Source organism: Hyposmocoma kahamanoa, unplaced genomic scaffold (genome assembly GCF_003589595.1).
Source record: "Hyposmocoma kahamanoa isolate Upper Pololo Valley unplaced genomic scaffold, ASM358959v1 160, whole genome shotgun sequence".
NCBI lineage: Eukaryota > Metazoa > Arthropoda > Insecta > Lepidoptera > Cosmopterigidae > Hyposmocoma > Hyposmocoma kahamanoa.
Genome location: NW_020653575.1, coordinates 428,332 through 451,871, shown reverse-complemented (window position 1 = coordinate 451,871; position 23,540 = coordinate 428,332). Strand labels below are relative to the sequence as shown.

The 23,540-nt window shown below is 36.4% G+C and overlaps 1 protein-coding gene across 8 annotated transcripts in view; it reads right to left on the bottom strand.

The window, feature by feature from the left end:
- Positions 1-23,540, bottom strand: part of LOC113240635 (optomotor-blind protein) — a 182,019-nt gene that overhangs the window by 95,558 nt on the left and 62,921 nt on the right. For 6 of the 8 annotated variants that reach the window (XM_026477978.1, XM_026477981.1, XM_026477982.1 and 3 more), the window contains exons 2-3: positions 22,015-22,128; positions 18,744-18,897 (exon numbers count right to left, since the gene is read on the bottom strand). In XM_026477978.1, the coding sequence (XP_026333763.1) occupies positions 18,744-18,897; positions 22,015-22,128 (268 nt within the window). Of the gene's footprint in view, positions 1-18,743; positions 18,898-20,258; positions 20,373-22,014; positions 22,129-23,540 lie in introns of all 8 variants that reach the window. The other 2 variants (XM_026477979.1, XM_026477985.1) reach the window with 1 other exon arrangement.

Here is a 23,540-nt window from a genome sequence, read left to right as displayed (position 1 = left end):
CAAACGTTGAATATTGAACCTGTAAAGCGCCCGAAACGTTGCTTTGTTTGAATACGCGAGATATATATCCGAAAAATATACTTTCATTTCCAATAACAGAAATATTTTTCATTTCCGCGTAGTTTATTGACACGATCACCCATTTGTTACGAATCTCCACCACGTTTACCTCCAGAATGGCGTGAACACTGCCATTTCAGTAGACACACTTCTACAGTCGAATATTTTTCCAAACATATCTATTGGTCCGACGCACGCTATGATACGTCAATACTAAATATATGAGGGGAACATTTTCACTAATGGTGTTGGTGTAGAGCGCAAGTTTTGGGAATGTTGTTCTTTTTGTTTAAGGTATCCTCCTGACTAACATTTGGTAAGTTGTTTCAAGGTAATACACACAACAAAAGTGTCTAGGGATCAAGATATTTTTTTTAATATTTCATTACCCTATTAAAGTTAAATAAAAATATCTTCATAAATTAATTAAATTATAGTAGTAGCAGTAGAGCTCCTTGTGAAAGAGGTTGTCCAGGAAAGTACTGCCACCTTAGCTATTTTTGTTGCCAAGCAGTAATCTCAGTAGTTTTTTTTTCAAAATATCAAGTATCGGGACGAACACATCGCACCTCTCATGGAAAAATGGCATAGTGGAGTTACGTCAAAAATGTTTGCTGCTCCACTAGATATAAGACGTTTAAAGCGGACAAAACCATTTGACCTAGTGTAGTGTTAGTATATGATTAAACTAAATAGTGTCAGTGACACTGGAAAAAAGTCACACATGATAAAAGTGTCTTCGCCTCATTAGATTATAAGAAAATTGCCAGAGGGTGAATTCTTAGTTTATTTTGTTTATTTATTATTTTAAGGGATATGTAAATTACTTATTAGTCTTGTATTTGACTAGATTGTAATGCATTTATTACTTTACTAGCGCCTATAAATAAATGAAAAAAAAAAAATAGATACAGAAAACTATAACCCACATCCTTTCATGTAACTCTATCTACAATATTAGTAGGGATAATTATGATTATAATTAATTTGTTGCTGGTATTCCAAGGATAAGCAAGAAGCCTTATGCTTCCACATTTATATTGCAACGGCTACGAAGTGGAATTCCTTGCCTGCAGACTTATTTCCTGAACACTATAACTTAGGCCTTTTCAAGGTGAGAGTCAATAGGCATTATTTAGGTTGGCATGCTTCATCGTCGAACTCATCGTAACTTTCTGTTAGGTTCGATTGCGGACTCTTTTTTATTAAATAAAATATTCTTGTTTATTTATTATTATCATAATAATTCTGTGTACAGTTGCCATTATAAAAAGTTTCAATGATGTCTTTGTTTGTATAATATATAGGAAATAATCGCCCAGTTACCACGGTTTCACGTACAATAATGGCAAATTATACAAGAATAAAAGTTGTTAGAAATGTCACATAAAAAAAAACTAGCTCGATACTCCACAAGTTATTCCTATGTCCAAGAATTATCAATTTGGACCCACTGTGCGGCGTCGCGGCGTGAGCGCGATGAAATTCGTGTCGAATAAACCCGCCCTAAAGCTTTTTCTCTTTGTTCTAATATAGGTAATTAAAACAAAAGAATTCTACAAGTTGATGTAAATGGAACGTATTTCAAGTACAAGTATAAAACAAATTAAGTGAAATAAAATAGATTTAAATTATAATAACCTAATTTCTAAGCTAACGTGACTCAACCACATAATCGGTTCAAATCAAAGCGGGTAAAACGGAGTTATAAATAAACACAGTCGCTAATTAGGCGTTATTCCTCTGAAATAAGTAGGTGAATACGGAATAACCTACATAGCTCCTAACACCTAAATTACACCATCAAGCATGCCATTCGAACGGAACACATAAAAAGGAACAACACGTGAAATCGTTAGTTTGGCACCCCCCTTAATAATAGGTGAACTTACCCCTCAGCCCCCACATAGAAAATTCAAACACCCAACCTTAAAAGAACGATGCAAGACATTTCTTTCGACAAACAGAACTAGGGAATAAAAGCTAGTATAAATAGAAAAAGACAGGTCAGTGGTTTTTGGTTCGTAAACCAAGCGGTTGTTACATCCAATTTACCTTGAATTAAGAAAGAATATATTATCGTAGTTTATGTTAAAGCGAATGAGTAATTTTACAATAAGTGCGGGGTCTGTATAGTTTGGTGATAGATGGCTGCGTGTCTTCAGCCCATCTCGGCGGTTTCAGTCTAATGCCTCTTGTATCAGCCGTTTTATTGTCACACGCTCGCAGTTTGTGTGAGTCGTGAATACTTGACGCTCGAATTTTAGGAAGTATGCACCCGGTGACGGTTTTATAGACCCTAAAAGTGGAATAAAAGTGGAGTGCTCAAGTTTTGTGGTTTTATGTTAGTTGGAGTTGAAGTTTTACTATTGACGGAATGTCGGGCGGTTGTGAATGACTGAGGGGGGCAAACAAGAGCTAATTCAGATTCCAACGAGGTCGGCGAATTATGAAACCCGGGTAAAGACATTCAGAGAGTTTTGCGTTTGGAGCGATTAAGAAAATGTCCAGGTGAACCATGGGAAAAGGGGGAAGGAAAGAATGGTTGTAACTGGAACTGAAGAAAGCGATTAATAATTCACAGTCAAGCTGTGTCGCCATCTCTGAGGTGCCAGGTTCGGGTCAGTGCAGAAAAACTAACTTTTTCTACATTGTCTCAGGTTTGGGTGTTTGTGGTACCGTCGTTGTTTCCTATTTCCATAACACAAGTGTTTTAGTTACTTAGTTTGGAATCGGAGCCACGTATGCGATGTTGTCTAATATTTATTTATTTATTATAAAGAATAGTACAGACATTTTATTTAAAATCGATTAGAATGACTGTGTAACAATAACGGTCTGGGAAACCCAAGGGCCGGCAGCTACCTTGCCTAACGCATTAGCATAGCCATTCAAAGGGGGAACGCTGCCAGCATCTTGGGGACCTTGTCGCGGGGACCAAATTTTATTCATATAATCTTTTAGTTCAGAGCGTACTTCTTCAAGTACCCTTTCCGTGACAAACACATATTATATCTAAATAAACGCCACAAGTGTACCTTGCGTACCCATTGTAAACTATAAACGCTTACTTGCCGCTGCTTTAATTATGTTATCCTGGTATTATTTTACTATATTAATATCTCATGGCTTCTTATAACCAACAAATACTTGAAAAATAATTATTCTAAATACGTGCTGAGTCCGCGTCTTTGGTTTAATCAATCGCTTTAGTGTCGAAAGAGGTTTCCCATCACTAAATGTGTCTTGTGACGTCACCGCGCATCGGAGGTACAAAAATATGGCAAGCTTGGTTTTCATATAGATCGCGGTACTTGCGGTGTCTATTTAGATATATGCCTGTGTTGACAATCGTGAGTCTATTTCTAATAAAAAAAAGGGTGTCGTGACTGGTAGTGGTTACATGTGAGGCTAAATTTTGTTACTACGCGGTGGTATTTGCACAAATATGATATTTTCCATGGTACACCCCTACGTTAATACACATTCCCAACTTTATAGTTTCGAAGTCAGGTAGTGTGCATAAGTGTCGTTTTCTCAATTTTCCCGCCAATTTGGACGCCACAAAATGGCGGCTCGTGCGCGCCGCTTCACACGCATGCAGTCACGCTACTCGATGACGGTTTTCATCGGTAATTTTTCCACAAAATACCAGAAAAAATTAAGCTGTATTTACTTTTGCGACTTTAAACGTTAAAATGTTTGAATGTTTTATTCCTTTTTACTTTATTGTTAATTTGAACAAGTATTCGTTTTGAATATTTTTTTTTAAATTATAGATTCTTGGCAGTGTACAAAAGGGAATTATGTCCTGTTATGGAGAGGCGTGTAGGTTACCATCAGGCATACGACTAGTATGTTCCGTCACTTGATATTAAAAAAAAAGTATTTGAAGAAAACATTTTCTATTTTATATTATGATATAATATAATATTTTGTTCTAGTTTGATTTAGATAGATAGAACGTATATTCAGCTCAAATACAAACAGAAACAAACATTTACAACCACTTTACAAGGTATAACATAAAATAAATAAATTAGTGCACATTGATATTAACACATATGTATTTGTAGAGAGAAATATCAATTTTATACTAATCCTACATATTTGCAACAGTTTGTGCTGAAATGGCTCTGACTCAATATAAATATTGGACACTGTGAAAAGTCAAATACGTAGATCTTTTAGTAGTAGAGCGCCTTGTGATCGTCCAGTGAAGTACTGCCACCTTACCTATTTCTGCCGCCAAGCTGCCGTTCTGGTTTTGAAGGGTTAGGGTGCTGGTGAAATAACAGGTACATGGGATTTTTCAACTTATGTTTCATAGTGACGCGCACAGTGACAGTGAAGTTCAGATCTTTGCTATTTAAAGCTTTGAGTGGCACTGTAACTGGTATGGACAGGCGTGTCGCTTACCACCACGACTTGGTGGTCCCGTCACTTGGTGCTATAAAAAAATATTTTTACGCATAACTTATTTAATATACAGATATCTTAATAAAAATACAAGCGACGAAAACTTTTATTGCCTGAGTCGGTTTGTTTAACCCAAAGGCAAAATTATTGTCACTCCATATTTTAAAATAAATTTCCCTAACGGCCGCCCTGCGTAATTTGAGTAAAATATTACAGTTTTGCCACTTGCGTTGGACGCGGCTGGTGTCGGGCTTGGCGCCTGCGTCACGCACCACTGCCACTTATTACCACTGCCTACTACCACCCCCAATCACCTACCATTGACTACCGCCCCAGTAATATGTTACAAATATCGTTAGTGGAAATAACCCTGAAAGATTCGCTTGTGTGATTCACTACCTGTAAAGTTACGATTATAATTTGATTGTTGGGATTAGCATATTTAGAATAATATTTCATTTTAATATTCATTGAATGCACAAATCGATTTATTAAATATGATCAACTTGACTAATTGAGCCCATACTTGATTCGAAGCATGGATGAAGGCAGATTGGTGGGGTGGTGAGGGACTAGGACATGTTGGTCGGCTGAAGGCAGCCATATTCGAAAGTATTTTCCAGCGATAAGTGAAACATTCTATCCTTCGGTAAAGAGCATCAGCAAATATATAGAAATATATATATATAATATATATATTCATATATATATATATAGTGCAGTTTATGTACTATAGATAATTCGTTTTTTTTTTTCAAATGGGGTTGGACAACTCCAATTGCTTCCGAGGTCCTGGCCCCCTAGGACTATCTAGTACCACCTTGGGGAACTATGTTATAGATCGAGTTCCGAATTCCGAAATACGAACACAAACCAGAACAAAGGAGATCGGATAAAGAATTCAAAATTGACCGGGCAGGACATATTGCGAGACTTGGTGAAGTAAGATGCGAGTAAGGCGATAACGGAATGGTGGCCAAGAAATGGTTATAGAAACGTGGTACGTCTACCGAGATGGGTGGACGACATTGTCAAAGTTGCGGGCCGTAGATGGATGAGACTATCGCAGGATCGTGGTGGATGGCATAAACTACGGGCCGCCTATACACAGCAGTGGGTGAAATCGGGCTGTGGATGATGATATGAAGTGAAAGTTTATACGCATAGTAGCGTTGTTTTGATATATTGAAATAAAAGGATTTACCCTTGAAAGTGTGTTTCTTTATATTATCAAGTGACGAGATGAACAAGTCGTGTGCCTGGTGTTAAGCTACACGCCTATCCAGAACAGTTGCAGTGCCGGTGCAATTCAGGGCTTTTCGCAAAGATCTGAGGGGCACTGACACTGCGCCTGCCACGCTGAGACATAAGGTAACAAGCCCCATGTGCCTGTAATTTCACCAGCACCCTTACCCTTCAAAACTGGAACGCAGTAATGGTCACATTACTGCTTGGCGGCAGAAATAGGTAAAGTTGCAGTACTTCACCGGCCAAACTGTTTTACAAGGAGTTCTACTGTACCGTGTTTGACTCCAATGTTACATTAAAAAAAACTTTCTTTTGTCGCTTAGTTACGTAGTCTGGTTTTATTTTTCAATAAATAAATTGCTATTAAGGACTTACAATACAAATCTAAGAAACTCTTAAGAAATTCTTGGAAACCTAACAAAGAAATTCCGTAAAAGATTGGTCTCAATTCGCAAACTGTTACGTTACGAGGTTTCAAGTTTTTTAAGAAGGGGTGAGGTAACTTTTTACTTGTTTTCTAAGTGATTGCGTAACTTGTAAAAGAAGTGGTACTTGTACTTTGGCCAGTAGGCAGATTAGAATGATTATTTAACAGCGAAGGAAAAGCCACTTTTGAAATTTTATATGAACATAAAGCGTCAAAGAACATATAGCAGATGTCAAAGACCGTCGCCTCTTCCTTAGATAAAAAATCCCAAACAGATATAAGACTGCAGTATTCATTAATATGTTTGTGTGAAGGAAAACAACAACAACAAAAAGGTTCACCTTTAGAAAACTTGTTAAGTCTCCCTACCCGCATTGGGCCACCTTGGTGGACAATGGCCTAAACCGTCGCCTGAGACGAGACATATGTCCAGAAATGGGACGTATAAACGGGTTGATGATGATCACCGGCGACTGATCCCGCTAACATTCTCGTATAAAAGAAAGTACGGTTATGACAGTAGCAGGATTGTTGTTGTGTCATATTGAATTAGTACTAAAAACATATGCGGTTTAGAGGAACAATTTGGATAAAACTAATTTTTACTGTTAGCAAGTTCCATCCCGGAAAATGATGCCATCTATGAAAAGGTGCAAAATAGAGTATCTTGGTCACGTGATCAGGAACAATAGACACACGCAGACTACAGCTAATAATGATGGGCAATGTGCAGGGAAAGAGATGCGCTGGGCGAAGAAAGAAATCGTGGCTGCGGTGCATCCGGAAGTGGACCGGCATTGCCTCTGTCGAACAGCTGTTTCGGTTAGCTGCTGATAGAGACAGATACAGGAAGCTGACGGCCAACCTTCAGCATTGTAGAGGCACTCTAAGAAGAAGAAGAAGAAAATTCAATGGCACTGACAAAGTCCTTATCACCTCATAAAACCATCTTAATATAACGTCCTCAAATGAGTGCGTGTAAATAATCGTAAACATGAATTAAGCAGAATTGATCAAAATGATGAAACACAACCGTTCCCTGAAGAATACCATAAGTGCCGCCGGGGCCGAACAGTTAACATGCTAGGCTGCCACACAGAGGTTCCAGGTTCGAGATTCCCGGATCGGCAGAAATCTTTGTATGGCCTACATTTATTTCTCTCGTGAGTTTGGGTTGTAATTTGTGGTTGTCTATGTATGTGTCCATGGCACCCGCGACACAGGGTTTCCCTAGTGCGGGGCTATGTTGAGTGTGTCCGTTAATTATTTATTTATTTAAAGCTTAAAATTATATACCTAGGTGTATAATATCATTTAAAAAAGAAGGTAATCGATATGGTAATTTTAATTTTCGAATGTTGTGATCGAAACTAGAAATTTAATATTTGTTTATTTTTACCCGTTGTGCATACCCAGTTAATAGAGTCCGACAACGGATCAAACAATGTCAAGTGCGAATGACAAATATTTGCTTACAGAGAATCTGAACCCTCGATGCATTATTTGATACTTTTTGAGAGAGTACGCAAATACCGGCTTACTAACTGATTACGAGAGTGCTACTCATGGTTCTCGAATTAAAGTCGATTTTCATTCAAAGTTTTATTCACTCAATTGCTTAAGCCGATGTGTGTAAGTATTCTGAATAATAATTGTAACTTTTTCATTGAAAACAAAAAACCAACCTCAAAAGTTTGCTTATCGGATTTCTTTGATTTCCGTGGGATCTTCTCATCAGATTTTGACTTCTTGGTGACAATGGGACTGTTACGGACTCCTTTGTACATTATATACTTTTTTCTGGTTGTCATCGTGACGGTGATTTGTTGATTACTGTATTGTGTCAAGTGAAAAGTCGATTTTTCTTCGCAGAAAATAATTAGTAATTTGTGATAGCCGAAACGAACCCGAAACAGCATCATCAGCACCACCTATACCCTTTTACACAAAAAAAGAATTTTCCAAATCACTGCACAATTGATGAAGAAACAGGTGAATATACGGACATGCCTATAAAATTTTAGAATTTCCTTCAATTTTCAAGGGATCCCCTCATCAGATTCTGACTTAGTGATAATGAGACCACCACGAGAGTGCACCTTTTCAAACAAAAAAGAATTTTCAATACCGGTCCACAATTGACGGAGATATCTAAAAACATACATACAGCCGAACGTATAACCTCCTCCTTTTTTTTTAAGTCAGTTAAGAAATTGCATAAAATAAAAAATATAAATAAAGCTATTTGGCGACGTTATACAGTTATTTCACATTCCACTCTTGTTCTCCAGATATCACACGCAAACTTTTGGCAAAACAACAAACTGTGGAATGTTACTACATTTTGTAGGAGTAAGATTCGTTCGGCCTTATCGAAGCGGTAGAGGAGTCATAGTCTGTCAAGAAGTTGCGTAATCTTATATGGAGCTACGTTTGGGGTAGAATCTTCGAATCATTGACGGAGAAATTCTCGGTAAACAGCTTTTAACTGCACCTAGTGATTGCTAGAATATATAAATGTGAGAAGTCCTGTAGCACGATGGGTGGAAGACATTGTTAAAGTTGCGGGCAGTAGATGGATGGGATCGTGGTGGATGGCACATCTACGGGAGGCCTTTACCCAGCAGTGGGTGAAGTCTGGCTGTGGATGATGAGCGATTGCTTCCGATAAAGAATAAGCTATCGAAAGATGAAATGCTGACAGCGTTGCGTTTGTCGGCGATATTTTCAACGTTTAATTAGACGAGTGAAAAATTTTTATTTTGTTTTTCCTTTTCTTCTAAATTAAGCATATTATTTCCTTTTATTTAAAACAATGTGAATTTTATTTTGATTATCGAGTTTTTTTTTTTCAAGTTTTAGAGTGAGTGAGTGTGAATTGCGTTCGAGTTACCATGGTAGTTATTAACTGAAGTGCTACAATGCATCTGATCTCAGCTGATCCGCAGCAAATATTTGCGCATCCCGCGTCCCGTGGGAGAGTGCGGCGTGTGTGCGATAGGCTTTAGCTTTACTCGCTAACGGGATTTTGAAATGTTGGTCGCGATGGTTTTAACATTCGTGGCGTGTGTTCTGTCAAAGGTTATGTGAATTCGCAAACGGAATCTATTTGTGCGATACGACATGTATTTATCGTTGGTAATTTAGATAGACTTTTGATGACTGATGATGATAGATAAGTGTTTTAAAATAACGAAAAATAATTTAAGTCTCCATATAAATGTACGATTATGATTTTAATAACAATCTAATTACATACGTACATATCAACACGTCTGTCTCCACCGGGGTAGGTAGAGACTATGGATCCCCACTTGCTACGCTCTGACAAACATCCTTCGCCTCCTCCACTGCCATCGATCTCTCATCATCATCGTACACGCCCGTTTATTCTTAGTACTTTTAACCCGGCCTTTTTAAGGACATCATCAATCTGATTGAGATATGTTCGCCGAGGTCTACCTCTCCCCACGCTTCCATCCACATTCGCGCTATACATTTGTGCCGTCAATCTACCAACATTCATTCTTTCTACATGACCAAACCATCGAAGCATCCCTCTCTCTATCCTTGTCACTACATCATCTTTCATACCACAACGCTCTCTTATTATACTGTTCGGCATTCTGTCTTAAAGACTAATACCGTACATATTGCGCAAAGCGCTTAAAGTTAATTTCCCAAATTGGTCCAACCGGGTCGCCATTCGATTGATCATAATGTATGAATTTTTTCGCAAAAAGATGTTTGAGTAAATTTATTGCACGGTTTATGGGAATAGGTGTTGAACGACGGATTTAAGTAACACATTTAACCGGTTTCAGTTGAAGCCCGACCCTATTAAACTAGTGTCGTTTGACAAATCTAGTGATGACAGCTAGGGGTGCCAAGGTTCACAGATTTTTTTTAAATTAACACTTAATTCATATCCATAGTTACTTTTCAAAGACATACAAGAAAATACACTTTTTATACAGTGTGTAGAAGGTGTATGACACTTAAAATTTTAGTCAAAAATATAACAAAAGCTACTTTCCGTAAAATCCGTAGAATACTTATACGGGAACTTACATGGGAAGTAAAAAAAAATGTCCAAGAAAAATATGTTAATCTATTCGATCACACATAAGGAAAGGAATGGAAAACACTGGCAGCTGTTTTTCCCGAAAAGTAGTACAATGCAGGGCTGTTCAAGGTTAATGTGTATAGGATAGTTGTTTAACATCAGGTGCGATTAAGTCCAAGCGTGTGTCTACACTCAGCTAGTCAGTTTATGAACCTCTACCCGCTATGCTCTTGACATCTTTCACATTCTCCATTCACATTTAGTAGCACTAGAGCTCCTTGTGGAAGAGTTCGTCCAGGGAAGTACTGCCACTTACCTATTTCTGCCGCCAAGAAGTAATGTCAGCATCACTGGGTTCCGGTTTTTAAGGGTAAGGGGTGCTGGAGAAATTACAGGCACATCGGGCTTGTCAACTTATGTCTTAGGGTGATCGGCGCAGTGGCAGTGCTCATCAGATCTTTGCGATTTAAGGCTCTGAGTGGCACTGGAACTGTTATGGACAGGCATGTAGCTTACCATCTGGCGCACGACTTTTTCGTCCCGTCACTTGATATTAAAAAAAAAGAGTTTGGTTCGTTTTTTGAATTATGCTATCTTTATGTGTATTTTATTTCTTTATTGTATATTGTCTTGTGGCGTCGCAAAAAATGTTTTATAATATTCTATTCTATTTTCTTCGCGAAAAATGGTGAGTCTTGCTTAGTTTTGGTAACCCTAGCTCAATAAAACATAAGTATCTGTCACATACGGTGTTATCCACATGACCCCTTGTTTGTAACATCGTATGTAACATCCACTTACACCTTGGGTCCGATGACAAATGGATCATGTTGTAACTGTAATAGTATATTGCTGGATCAGTTACATAGTTTTGCTGATTTGTTATTTTTTTTAGAGAAAATGACAACAATGCAAAGGTCGTAATAAAAACGATTGAAATAACAACGTAGTAGAATAACAGTTTGCTTTGTTCTCGATTCGACTCTCGTCGTAACCGCCCGTCTGAGGTATCCTTTTTATGAGATCCGAACAGATCATGTTATTTTTCTTTTTGTATTTTTTTTTATTTTACATATTAAGAACTAGGCCAATTACAAGTTTCTCCAGATAAAGATAAAAGATATTACGTATCACTAACAATTCAAGAAAGAAAGAAAGAGAAGCATATATGGAAACATCGAATAAGTACTATTTATTATATTTTTAACCGACTTCAATTCGACTATTTTTGTTGGAAAGCAGGTACCTCAATGGTCCCTTTCAAATTCAAAGAAAATATTCCACTCCTGATTAATCCAATTTATTGGATTTCAGTTAATCGTTATCCGTTTTCCGTTAATCGATTATAATAAAACTTGGCAATTAAACACAAACGGTCAATTTTATAATTTGAATTTGAAAATAAAATTGAGAAAAAAAGCGTTGGTGTTAAAAAACTTGATTTTCAGTAATTAGTAAAAACTTTTGATGTGCATTTGTTTTGTTTATAAAAAGTTATAATTATTATTATACGTTTACACAAGAGGTAAATAACGAGACAAATAAAAGACAAAGAAACAGCTTACAGTAGGTGGTTAAAATCTTTTCAAAGGCATAGTAAATCTCGTAAACCACATTGACTATAGTAGAAAAACTTCACATTATTTTTATACATTTGTGGAAAAATACACAGCAGAATTACTACTATAATATTATGGAAATGCCATTAACGAATATTTACATTTAGCGGTGGATGGCACAAACTTCGGGAGGCCTATACTCAGCAGTGGGTGAAGTCAGGCTGTGGATGATGATCATGACTAAGGACTTGGAGGACACTTGTGTACAGGATGTAATGTTAAATATCAAAACGAAAACCAAGCTTAGCCAACACTAAACAAAATTAAATGCTAAATTTGAAAATTGAGCACAAGTTTTGAATCTACTTCGGAATATAAAGATTCGCTACGGCGCCATATCGCAATCGCATACTTATTAAAGAAGAGGCTTAACTCAACAGTCAACAGCAAAAAGGATTAAAATTTACACCTCAACTACTCCAACAGTATCAGAAGCCTTTTGGTGATGAAAAAATCTATTGTAATAATGTAGAAGGCTTAGAAGGTATTACATTTTGTTAAGGAAAGTAGAATGTAGTTAGACTCTTTGATTAGCCGACTGAATGAGAAATTTTTTAAGCTCTTTTTACAGATACTTGTTACGTTTAATTCTTGGTCTACAAATTCTGCATTCGAAAGAAAGATAGTCACAAATAGCGAATTTTAAATTCGGAGACAACTAGGTATGTTAAAATATTTGTTAGCTTTTTCTGATAAAAAGAATAGTTTGTACACAGTATGCATTTTATCGAAAAAAATTAATAGACTGTCTGGGAAACCTAAGGGCCGGCAGAAACCAAAGTGGGAACGCTGCCAGCATCCTGGGCACATTGCCGCGGGCACCCAATTTGATTCATGTAATTTAAAAATCCTAGTTTTACTTTCTAGTATTTAAGCTTTTATTGTCTTTTTTACCTTACCTTGGTACAATACACGGATCTGATCACAGTTTGATGTTAAGTAATTCATTTATGTTATAAATGCTTGGATACTACGTGTTTTATACAGAAACTTTCATAGTATTTTAATCAGCCGTTTTTAAAAATACCTTTATTTTCTCTTTTATCTTAGTAGAACAAAAATCCAAAAAATTATTACTGCATATAACAGGCAAACTATTTGAAATGTGCCTTTTGATACTCGACTCTTGAGTAGAACTTCTTTTTTATTTTTATAACACCATGTGACGGAACGAAAAAGTCGTGCGCCTAGTGCTAACCGACACACCTATCCATAACAGTTGCAGTGCCACCCAGAGCTTTAAATCACAAATAATAGTAATCACAAACAAATAAGTTGACAAGTCCCATGTGCCTGTAATTTCACCAGCACCCTTACCCTTGATAACAGGAAAGCAATGCTCACATTACTGCTTGGATGCAGGGCTTCCCTGGACGAACTCTTTCACAAGGAGCTCTACTGCTACTTATGTGCGATTAATTTCGTTACGTCATAATTAATATTATATTTAATACGTGCATTTTCAATAAGAACATAACAAATTTGTATTTATTAAATATAAAACAGAATAATTTAGATATCGAGCTGAAATTGATTCCAGGTGAAGTACACATGTTACATTTAAGAATGGAATTCGATCTCGTTCATATGACCACTGCGATGACCACGTTTAACTGTAAATTTTAGATCTATATCTCAATTATTCTGTTTTATTGAAATACAAAAATGTTATGTTTCTATTGAAAAACCCTTGTTAGTGTGACAGTACCGAGAATACCGAAAGGATTCTTATTGAAATAGTCTCACTCATAACAGGGTACCCCCTCATAGTAACTGTTAACTCCTAATAGATACCAAGAGGTAAAACACTCAATTTAAGACAAATATAGCTGAGCCCTTCAAAGACCGCATAGACCGCAGTAGTCGATAATTAATCCATCGAACCCCATCACAATGACGAAGACACAGATCGCCTCTAAGATTTTATCGCCCCAGTTAAATAGGCTGCAATTTGCGAGGGGCCCACCGATCAGAAGGACGCCTCGATGCCTCCCAAAAGACATCACCTTTTGATCAATAACTGTATATAAATTACGGAGCATATGCCCTTTCCTGCTCAAGCAAGCGCACCGGTTTGCCGGCCTTTGTATCTACCTATTTGTATTTATTTATCGAAGAACGTAACTTCCTTGCGTAAGAAACTTTGGGAAAGAATTTTGTGTTGCGAAATATTCGGAAAGCAGTCCAAGTTCACAATAAAAATTTCAAGTTTAAAGGTGAAAAAGTTTATATGTTAATGAGGAAAATGATAAAAATCGACGAAAATGCTAATGGGCATTTTTTTAAAAGATCGAGCAGATGTATTAAGGAATGGAAAGATATAGCCACAATGAGCTACCTACTTGGAGCGAATTAGATGCTCGAAGGACTCCAGTTAGGGATAAGCCCTTTACAATTAAAACGGTCCAGCTTTTTGCTATCGTTGACGAATTACAAACTCAGTATCCCCCTACAGCGATTCATTCTTATTGTATGTATCTTCAATATATTTTGATTCATAAAAACGGGTGCTTGTGATGTAGCGATTTCGTTCCTATAACAACATGTTTATTTCTTATTATTGATACGCCACTCTGTTAATTTTACTTTGATGTCTTTACTTTCTCTGGAACCAGTTGAACGATCATAAAATTTGCTCGCGCTATGTAGGTAAATGTGATTAACACAGGCATAAAATATATGGATGAATGATATATTATAGCAATAACTTTATTAAACGCTCCGAGGGACCGTTAAAGACTTGAATATGTCATCGTAAATGACGAGATGCCGATTCAAAGCAATCACAAAAGCGACCGCGACAAAAAGTGTACAAATTTTTGTAACTTGAACCGGTTATTAAGAGCATTACTTGGAACATTGTTAGATTATCGAATTCTTACGTTTTTGCGATAATTACACATAGGAAATGAAACTATTATTTCCGATTTATTTTTTCAAACAAACCAAGTCGCCAGCCGTGACTATGGGACCTGTAAAGGACCCAAAACGTTGGTTTGTTTGAAAAAATAAAACGCAATTTAGATCTGAAACAATAGTTTCATATCTTATTATTAGATGAAGTAAGATCAAATGAGAAAAAAAACAGTCGATTTAACATTTTACAATTCCTTTTTGATTGTTATGTCGTCTAAAACGAATGACGATACTTGTGAAAGATGGCGACTGTAGCCACTAACCTACAAACACGTTAAGGTATTGTAGGCAAAGGCACTGTATAGTGCATATGACACTTTTTTAATAAATTAGTTCCTTATTTGTGTACCTACTATATTTATCTTTCAGATAACGTTCTACGTCAAGAAATTTCTCGTTTTTCTAAATATAGAAACACCTGTGTGATATGTCTAAACATTTGCCAGAAAAGGTCAACTACAGACATTCGAATTAGTATTTTAGTGTACATAACAAAAAGTGGGGAATAAAGGGTCACTTTCGGCTCTAAAAATTCTACACCTACTCATCACCAGCCCTGTTTTGTATCCCTTACTTTAAGGGCATTATAAATAATGCGGATTGCGGGCAATATACTCTTGTCGGCGACGTTTGATTCACGGCCCGACAGCAGCTTTAAACCTTAGTTTTATTTAATTTTTACTGCCTCCAACCGTCCACAGAGGGACTGAATGCTTTTAGATAAACGCTGAATGAATTAGTGCTTGGCGTTCATAGATTGAATCAATCTAAATCATTCAGAATTCGTTAAAGATATCAGAAGATATCTCGAAGGAATTGGTGGAAAGATATATTGTGCGGGAACAAATTTTCATCAAGGCAATACTGCCTTGCCTTGCCTTGCCTGCCTTGTTATATACTAGTACTGACGACATAAGTAGTACTTACTACTTAAAAAATGATTTCAATTTCATTGTGTCAGAGTGTAGATACGCATCCACTGTTGGACATAAGCTGAGCATGCCAACTCTAGCGGTCTTGTGCCGTTGTCGACCACCTTCCTCAGACATTCTGTTTGTACATTTTGCTGCATTTTGAGTGAGATAATAATCATCCTGACGAAAATTCACGTGAAATTTTTATGTAAAAAAAATCGACCGAATCTAAAGGTCGTGTAATTACAACTATTTGCCAAGTTTTATTGAAATATCGGTTACCGGAAAGTGCGTGACACCGAATTCATCCCCTAGTTTGCTGCCCTTAGAAGTGGGATAATTTCTTCAAATTTAAATGGGACCAATACTCAGGTACCTTATTTCCAACAAAAAAAGAATCATCAAAATCGGTTCACAAATACAGGAAAAACCGCGTAACATACATACAAAAAAAATATAAGCAAATTGAGAACCTCCTCCTTTTTTCAAGTTGGCCAAAAATGCTCCAATGCATTCGCCATGAATATAACAAAAATTTATTTCTAGTTTGTTTTTTATTTCGCATCAACATTTGCTTACAGACAGAGATACACAAACTAGAAAAACAATGCCCATAATCATAATACTAAGTCAAAAGAACAAAATTAATCGTTGTTAACCACCTGAGACAAAGATCTATATGAAATATCGGCGGACGGTCAAAAATCGAGATGTTGGGGCAAAAAAACAAAAAAAATAACAAAATGACTATCGCCGCGTCTTTACTACCTGTTACTACACTGAAGCTGGTTTCTAACTTTTGAGCATTCGTTAACTAAATAGACATGATACTTATGATAAGTTTTAGTAGCAGTAGAGCTCCTTGTGAAAGAGTTCGTCCAGGGGAGTACTGCCACCTTACCTATTTCTGTTGTGAAGGGCTTACCCTTCACAACAGAAATAGTGCTGGTGAAATTACAGGCACATGGGACTTGTCAACTTATGTCTCAGGGTGACGGGCACAGTGGTTTTGCTCCGCAGATCTTTGCAATTTAAAGCTCTGAGTGCCACTGTAACTGTTATGGATAGGTGTGTCGCACGACTTTTTCGGCCCGTCACATGGTGTTACAAAAATAAAAAAGAAGTTATATTCAAGAGTCGAGCACTAAAAGGCACATTTAAATTAGTTACGCCTTTTATATGCAGTAATAATTTTTTTTTCTACTAAGTTAAAAGAGAAAATAAAGGTATTTTTAAAAACGGCTGATTAAAGTACAATGAACGTTTCTGTATAAAACATATGGAATCTAAGTATTTATAACATAAATGAACTACTTAACATCAAACTTACACAGCTTACCATCAGGCGCACGACTTGTTCGTCCCGTCACTCGATGTCATAAAAAAAAAGTATGAATAATTTAAATGTTCATAAAAATAAAAAAAAAGCATGGAATGGTGACAAAGGTACTAAAGATTAAGTAATATTTCAGTACCAATAGTGTCATTCTTATCATAGCTAAAGTAATCGACATTTCCAACGAAATGAAGTTATAATATATTATTTGGAATCAGCGAAACGAGACCTACAATCCTAATAATACATCGAAAGTTGCTAAAATGCATATGCGTTAGTTATGACGTGGAAGGCAGAATAGTTTAATCAATATGTGTCGTTCAAAACATTTCTTATTTCATTAAATTAACTGTGGAGAATGCGGCAATCAAATACCTAAACAAACATTGCTTTACGTGTAAGCCTAATGATATTCCTTAAGTGTAAGAACAAAATGTTTGTGAAGGGCGAAAGTAAAATATAGCAACATTAAAATTTAAATTAAACAACCACACCAAGTCAGGTGTTGTCAAAATTCTATGCATACCGCGCGGCGACCGTCGTCGTTATTTCAATTACCACCGTCCCTCGTCAAAGACAAAAGACCTGACACAAAAAAAAACAAAAAACAAACGCCATCGAATTAAAATAAGGAAAAAAGACAATCGTCTTATCTATGATTGGATCGCGGTCGTGTAAATGCGTTCAAGTGTATTATGATACGTTAAAGATCCGACTTTCGTTTTCGGTAGCGTTTTTAGAAATTGAAACTGGATTTAGAACTTTTTTGCAATAGCCAATTTGAAATTGAATTTCGGGTGGGTCTCGTCTCGTAAAATGGAACGTTTCGAATGCTCAAATGGTGGACAGGTGTAATTATTTCTTTAGAACCAATAATTTCAATAAACGAGTTCATATAATCTAAATATTATGACGAAAGTAAGCTATATTATTGTATGATAAATAACGGCGGTCCCAGAATAATGCCCTGAGCGATACTTTGATGAATTATTTAAGCTGTACATGCATAAGCGAAAGGCTGTAAAGTTTCCAGATGCTATGACAGGTGTTTAAAATATGAATAGGAAAAAAATAATAATAGTAGCTGTGTTGAACTCAAAGATACGTTGAAAGGTAACGATAATCTATTGAAAACTACTGCTAATGCTCAGCGGACGATGGGTGCCCAAAGTAAATAGCCGTAATAACCGTAACAGGCACAATGCCCCCCCGTGGTCGTCGACAGGGGTTCTACCCACGATCCTCTTTTTAATTATAATATCACCCACATTATAAACTTTTTGCGTCCAGCAAAAAATAAGTATACACGACGGACTGCTACTTTTTGGGACTGTTTTTTGCGGAATCCAAATTTTGACATGGATAACCATTGTTCGAGGTGGTTATTGTTAAATGTTTAATCAATTGTTGTTTTTGTAAATATGCAAACAAAATGACAAAACGATTGAGTAAGTAAATAAAAACAAAATAATAATAAGTAAAAGAAGCAAATTTTGAGACCGGTCAATGATGAATTTAAAGTAACATTTGTTTGTTTTACAAAGTTACTTTAAAAACTGATTTAGTGTCTGTGCGTTTAGATTTTATTTATTTTCTGGTATTTGATGGGCTTATAACTTTAAAATTATTATGGTGTTTTAGTACAATCTTGCATGAAATATTTCACGATAAAAAATAAACAATTTTATCAGAAACACTAACCAGTCTCAAATGTGTGTCAAAAGAAGTCGGTACTCACGAATCCGTGTTTGTCACTGATGTTGTTGGTCAATTTGAGTTTGTGGAAGGAGACGACCTTCTGCATCCATTGCTCGCCTGTAGACGGCGAATCAGGGTGAATATACATGCGTTTCGGCATCTCTGGATCTGCTTTGCCGGCTACCATCCATCGGCTCCGGGAAAGAAAAGGAAAATTAACCAAACGCCATGTGTTTGAGAACGTATTTCACTGTGCTAGAAGGTACGTCTAAGGTGTTTAGACAAGTTAGAAAATGCTTAAACTAATATGAACGAATCACGATTTAAAAAGTGAAATATTTTCTCACGGTGGCTCAAAACATTTTTTGATAGAAATGTTAGAAAATGTTTATAATGTTAATTCATGCAGTACTGCATACTAAGATGAGTAAGCAAGAACATATTTGTTATGTATAAATCGTTATTAAAGTAATAATGATAAAATAGTTGTAAAGTTCGATTGTAATTATTTTGTGTTAGCAATTTTGTCGAACAATAAAATTATAAACAATATTAACAAGGTTGAAAGCCAATAAATGTTACCTAAAATTAATAAATATGAGCTGTGTTTCTCAAGGTTACCGTTGCCAACGGTGTGAAAGAAATTATAAGAAATTTTAATTATACAAAGAACACGGTTGAAGCAGGTGGTTGCTTTAAATTAATAATTACTTTGATCGATATTAAAGTTAATGTTTTCGAGTCACTCAGAAATTTATTAATGCGTGGAAATATTGTTTTAATGGTATATAATTATTTAAGCTACTTAGATTATAAAAAGCTACAATAACATTAAAGGACCTTGTTTCAACGCTCATCATAATTAACTAGAGAAATACGTACATGAAATGTACTCAAAACTTGCTAATGATGATATATATCTAATGTAATTTTGTTGGTATGTTACCTGTAGGTTAAACAAAATTATGACATTGAATAGAATCAAGGTCCGGTAACAGCTAATAAGTCGTTGCTAAAACAACTCTCATGCAGTGTTAAGGATGTTCAAAAGGATCATAAAAAGCGGTTTAGCACATAATGCAACAATTAACAATGCGCCCATCACAATGTGAATGAACAGAGATCTGCGTTCAAAAACCACAGCCAGTTTGATTGGATGGCAAAACAAAATATGCAGTAAACGTTCAATTGTTTTAAGGAAATAAGGTTTAAAACGACGAAATTTTGTTTTCTCATCGACAGATCTTGGTAGTAAAGAAAATTCAGCAGATTAAGGGCATAAGTGAAAGATTTTTGGAAGCGAATGTAATGCTACATAATACCGGTGAGTTATACAGCCTAACAAACGAAATAATAGGTCTAGGAAACCACGCAGATCCCCTAGCGGGTTCACATATACGAAAATAATACGCATGCTTCTTGCCTCCTCAGTTTCATCACGAATTATATTAAAATAAGATCTAATTTCAAATTTTACTTTGGACTCTTTGTGGACGTCTACTATACTGTTATTTCATTCTTATTTTAATTTAATTCCATCTCATTTTTTTTATACCTGTTGTGGAATTTGTATCTGCAATCGTCGGCAGCTACGATGTCCATTAGCAAAATGTACTTTGCTTTTTTATTAAGACCAGAGACGCGAACTTTGTAGGCAGGAAACATACGTCTGCAAGCAACACGAGAGAAAAACATGGATTGGGAGAGTTCTTGCGACATTTATTTGACATCACGTCGATTGTCAGACGTGCCGTTGGACTAGTTTTGGCTTTTTATCACTCCCGCGGTTATTTTAGCTTGTGATTTCGTACCGCACTGATTAAGTTTTATTCACGGACGTCTACAAGCTCTTATAGACAATAAAGCATAATGAGCTTCTCATGTTATGTTTGTATCTGAGGGAGAGGAAAAGGCACTAATCAGGTGGAGCGGCGAATCCGATGAGGTGTTACAAAGTATTCGCGACAAGCAAAAAGGCCGTGTTCCTGCCACGGGTAACCTAAAATGGCGCGGTACGCGGCCATTGTGCGGTTTTGCGCCGCAACGACATCGTGACGCACGTGAGGAAATGCTGTGTTACACCAAAACTTCAGACACGATTGGGCGATACATAATCGATCTTCGTCGAACCATCGACATGTCCGCGACATAAATCGATTTTTGGAATCTTTGCCCGATTAATTGGTAAATAATTTGTGTTTAACGAGAGATTTGTAATAATTAATTACCATATTACCGGCGCGGCTACGTTCTTTGTCGGCGTCTATATCGGTTTACGGCTGAGTCACAGTCGCATTTCGACCGGAATCTCGAATCGTATTAATTAACGGATATTAAATCGAAGTTTATCGGCCACATCTCGATGTTGCCAAACCTGCGTGTCGGCGGTTTTGATATTCGACGTGGATCGGTCAGACATAAAGAGGAGGGACTCTTATCGGACTTGTCATCGGGAATTAAACAATGTACACGATTAAATACAATGATTATCGATCTTCACCGTTCAGATGCGCCTCCGAGAGACGCTCTCGCTCATAGTGACACCCAACACAGATCACTCACTGTTTTTTTTTTATGGAGATCTCCTAACGAGATTGTTGAGTGGAGTTTAGACCCAATTTCTGTTAATTTGGTAGAAACTACGAGTCGCATCGGTATTTCTCACCTCAGGTGTCGAGTCCGCTTTTTACATTACCGCCAAGGCGTTTGAGACAAAGATATTTTAATGATATTACCATTGGATGCGAGTTGAATCCTTAATCGTTGGCTGATTCCGCGCGGTGTTGACTTGTCTTTTAAAATGTCGTTGCCCTTAAATTAAGCGTGCATCGTACAAATTGTTTAGACGCAATCGAGAAACGAATCGAAATTGGTGAGTGGGAACTGGTGCAATGCGTGGGTAGAATCACAAGCTAAACGAAAAGAAGCGTATAACGGAACGCAGAATGACAATGAACATCTCTAGGCAATCAACTGTGACATCTTAGGAACCAAGAATTTAGAATTGCACATTCTGAATTCTGGGTTGTTGTACGGTGCCACCAATTAACTTTACTGTCGACAAACGCGGTCAACGTAATATATTATTTTGAACATAATTCTGTTGCAATTTAGGCATAAAATGATGTAAGTACAGTAGTTGAACGAATATTTGTTATTAAGAATTTCAACTTTGTTGTTGCAGAATTTTTTAGGTAAATTTTTATAACATTCGGTTGTGTATTGTAAGTTGGTGGCACTATACAATGACGGAAATGAAGATGATGGGAGAAAAGGCATGGCGTTCCAGCAGTCAATGGTTGACGTTCTACCTGTTATGGAACTTATATCGGTAGTCGTCGGCTGCAACGATGTCCAGTAATAGAATGTATTTCGCCTTCGCGTCTAGTCCAGACACGCGGAACTTCATTTGTGGGAACATTTGTCTGCAAATTGCAATTTAGTATATGTAATTCAATACTTCACCCTATTTGAAGCAAGATAAGGTTGAATCATCGAACCAGTTGTAAAGTTTTTGGCTTCTGGGGTTTTATGAATGCTGAAAAATATGCAACATTTACAACTAAATTTTTACGCATCGTTGCTCGTTACAATTAAGACTAATAAAGGTTTTAATATCAATGCGTTGTGAATTTGTTTGTTTAAAATCGGTTGTGTTATAAATGAAAGAACTTGTAAAACTAAATTAACCTAAATTAATTAACTTTAATGTAAAAGAAAATGTTGAGTACTGGAGTAGCATAACCAAAATCTTCGAAGATATTTGAAGTCTTTAGAAGCCTGCATAACTAAGAAATGTCCTGATATATCATCTAAGTAAATGGTGTTCTCCAGGGAGGTGACCTCGGCCCACGGTCAAAATAGTCGCCCTGTGGAACACCGACATGAATCCGGTATGAACAATATAATATAACCTTTAACATCACTTAGGGAGAACAATCAATTTATCCAATGTTGGCGATGTTTTTAGTACTCATTATGTGTGTTATTTACGGCGTTTACGTGACCCACACACGGAGCGATTTGCCGACAGGCTGATGGATGTCGTGTGTGCTGCGCCCGCGCATTGCATACAAACTGATCGCATTATGTTCTCGCATGTGTGTAGTTCTCCGCTGTTTTGAGTTACTTAAAATTTTTAATGATGTTATTGGACATGGTTTTTGTGATCCCATATAACTTTTCGATATTGCGAATTTAAACTTAGTTTGAAGGAGATAAGGTTTCTTTTTCGAATAAGTAACCCAAATTTGATAAGGGCTGTGTTTAATTAAATGTTTGAGTAATTAAACTTGATTCATACGCAAATAAATAAACAAAGAATTATTTATTATTGCACAAATGTTTTCTGTATTAAGAAAACAATTGTGCAAAAATAAATTTTAAGAACGAAGCTCGATAATCTGAATAACTTTAATAATCTACTAACTTTTATTTTCCATTATAAATAAAGCAGTTCATTAGGAAGCGAAATTTATGATTGTCCAACAAAATGGGACGTCATAAAACTTAGATTTATTCCTGTTTTGTTGGCTTTTTTGTTTTACAGTCCTTGTTACGGGAATCTATAGATATATAGATTATAGAAATTGCTAGCTAGTACACAACTTATCGCGAGAATTTATTTTATTTTTTATATTCAAAAATAATTGAATAGTAAGTACAAATGAGGCTATCAGCGCAAAAGTGGTATAACCCACATTTAATTTTTATAATATTAAAGCCTCAAAAATAAAATGAAAGGATATCTTAAAAAATACGTAAATAGTCAACAAAAAGTTACGTTTTTTGTCATTTACAAAGCAGCGTTACTAGCACTTGTTCTATGTTGTTCAAT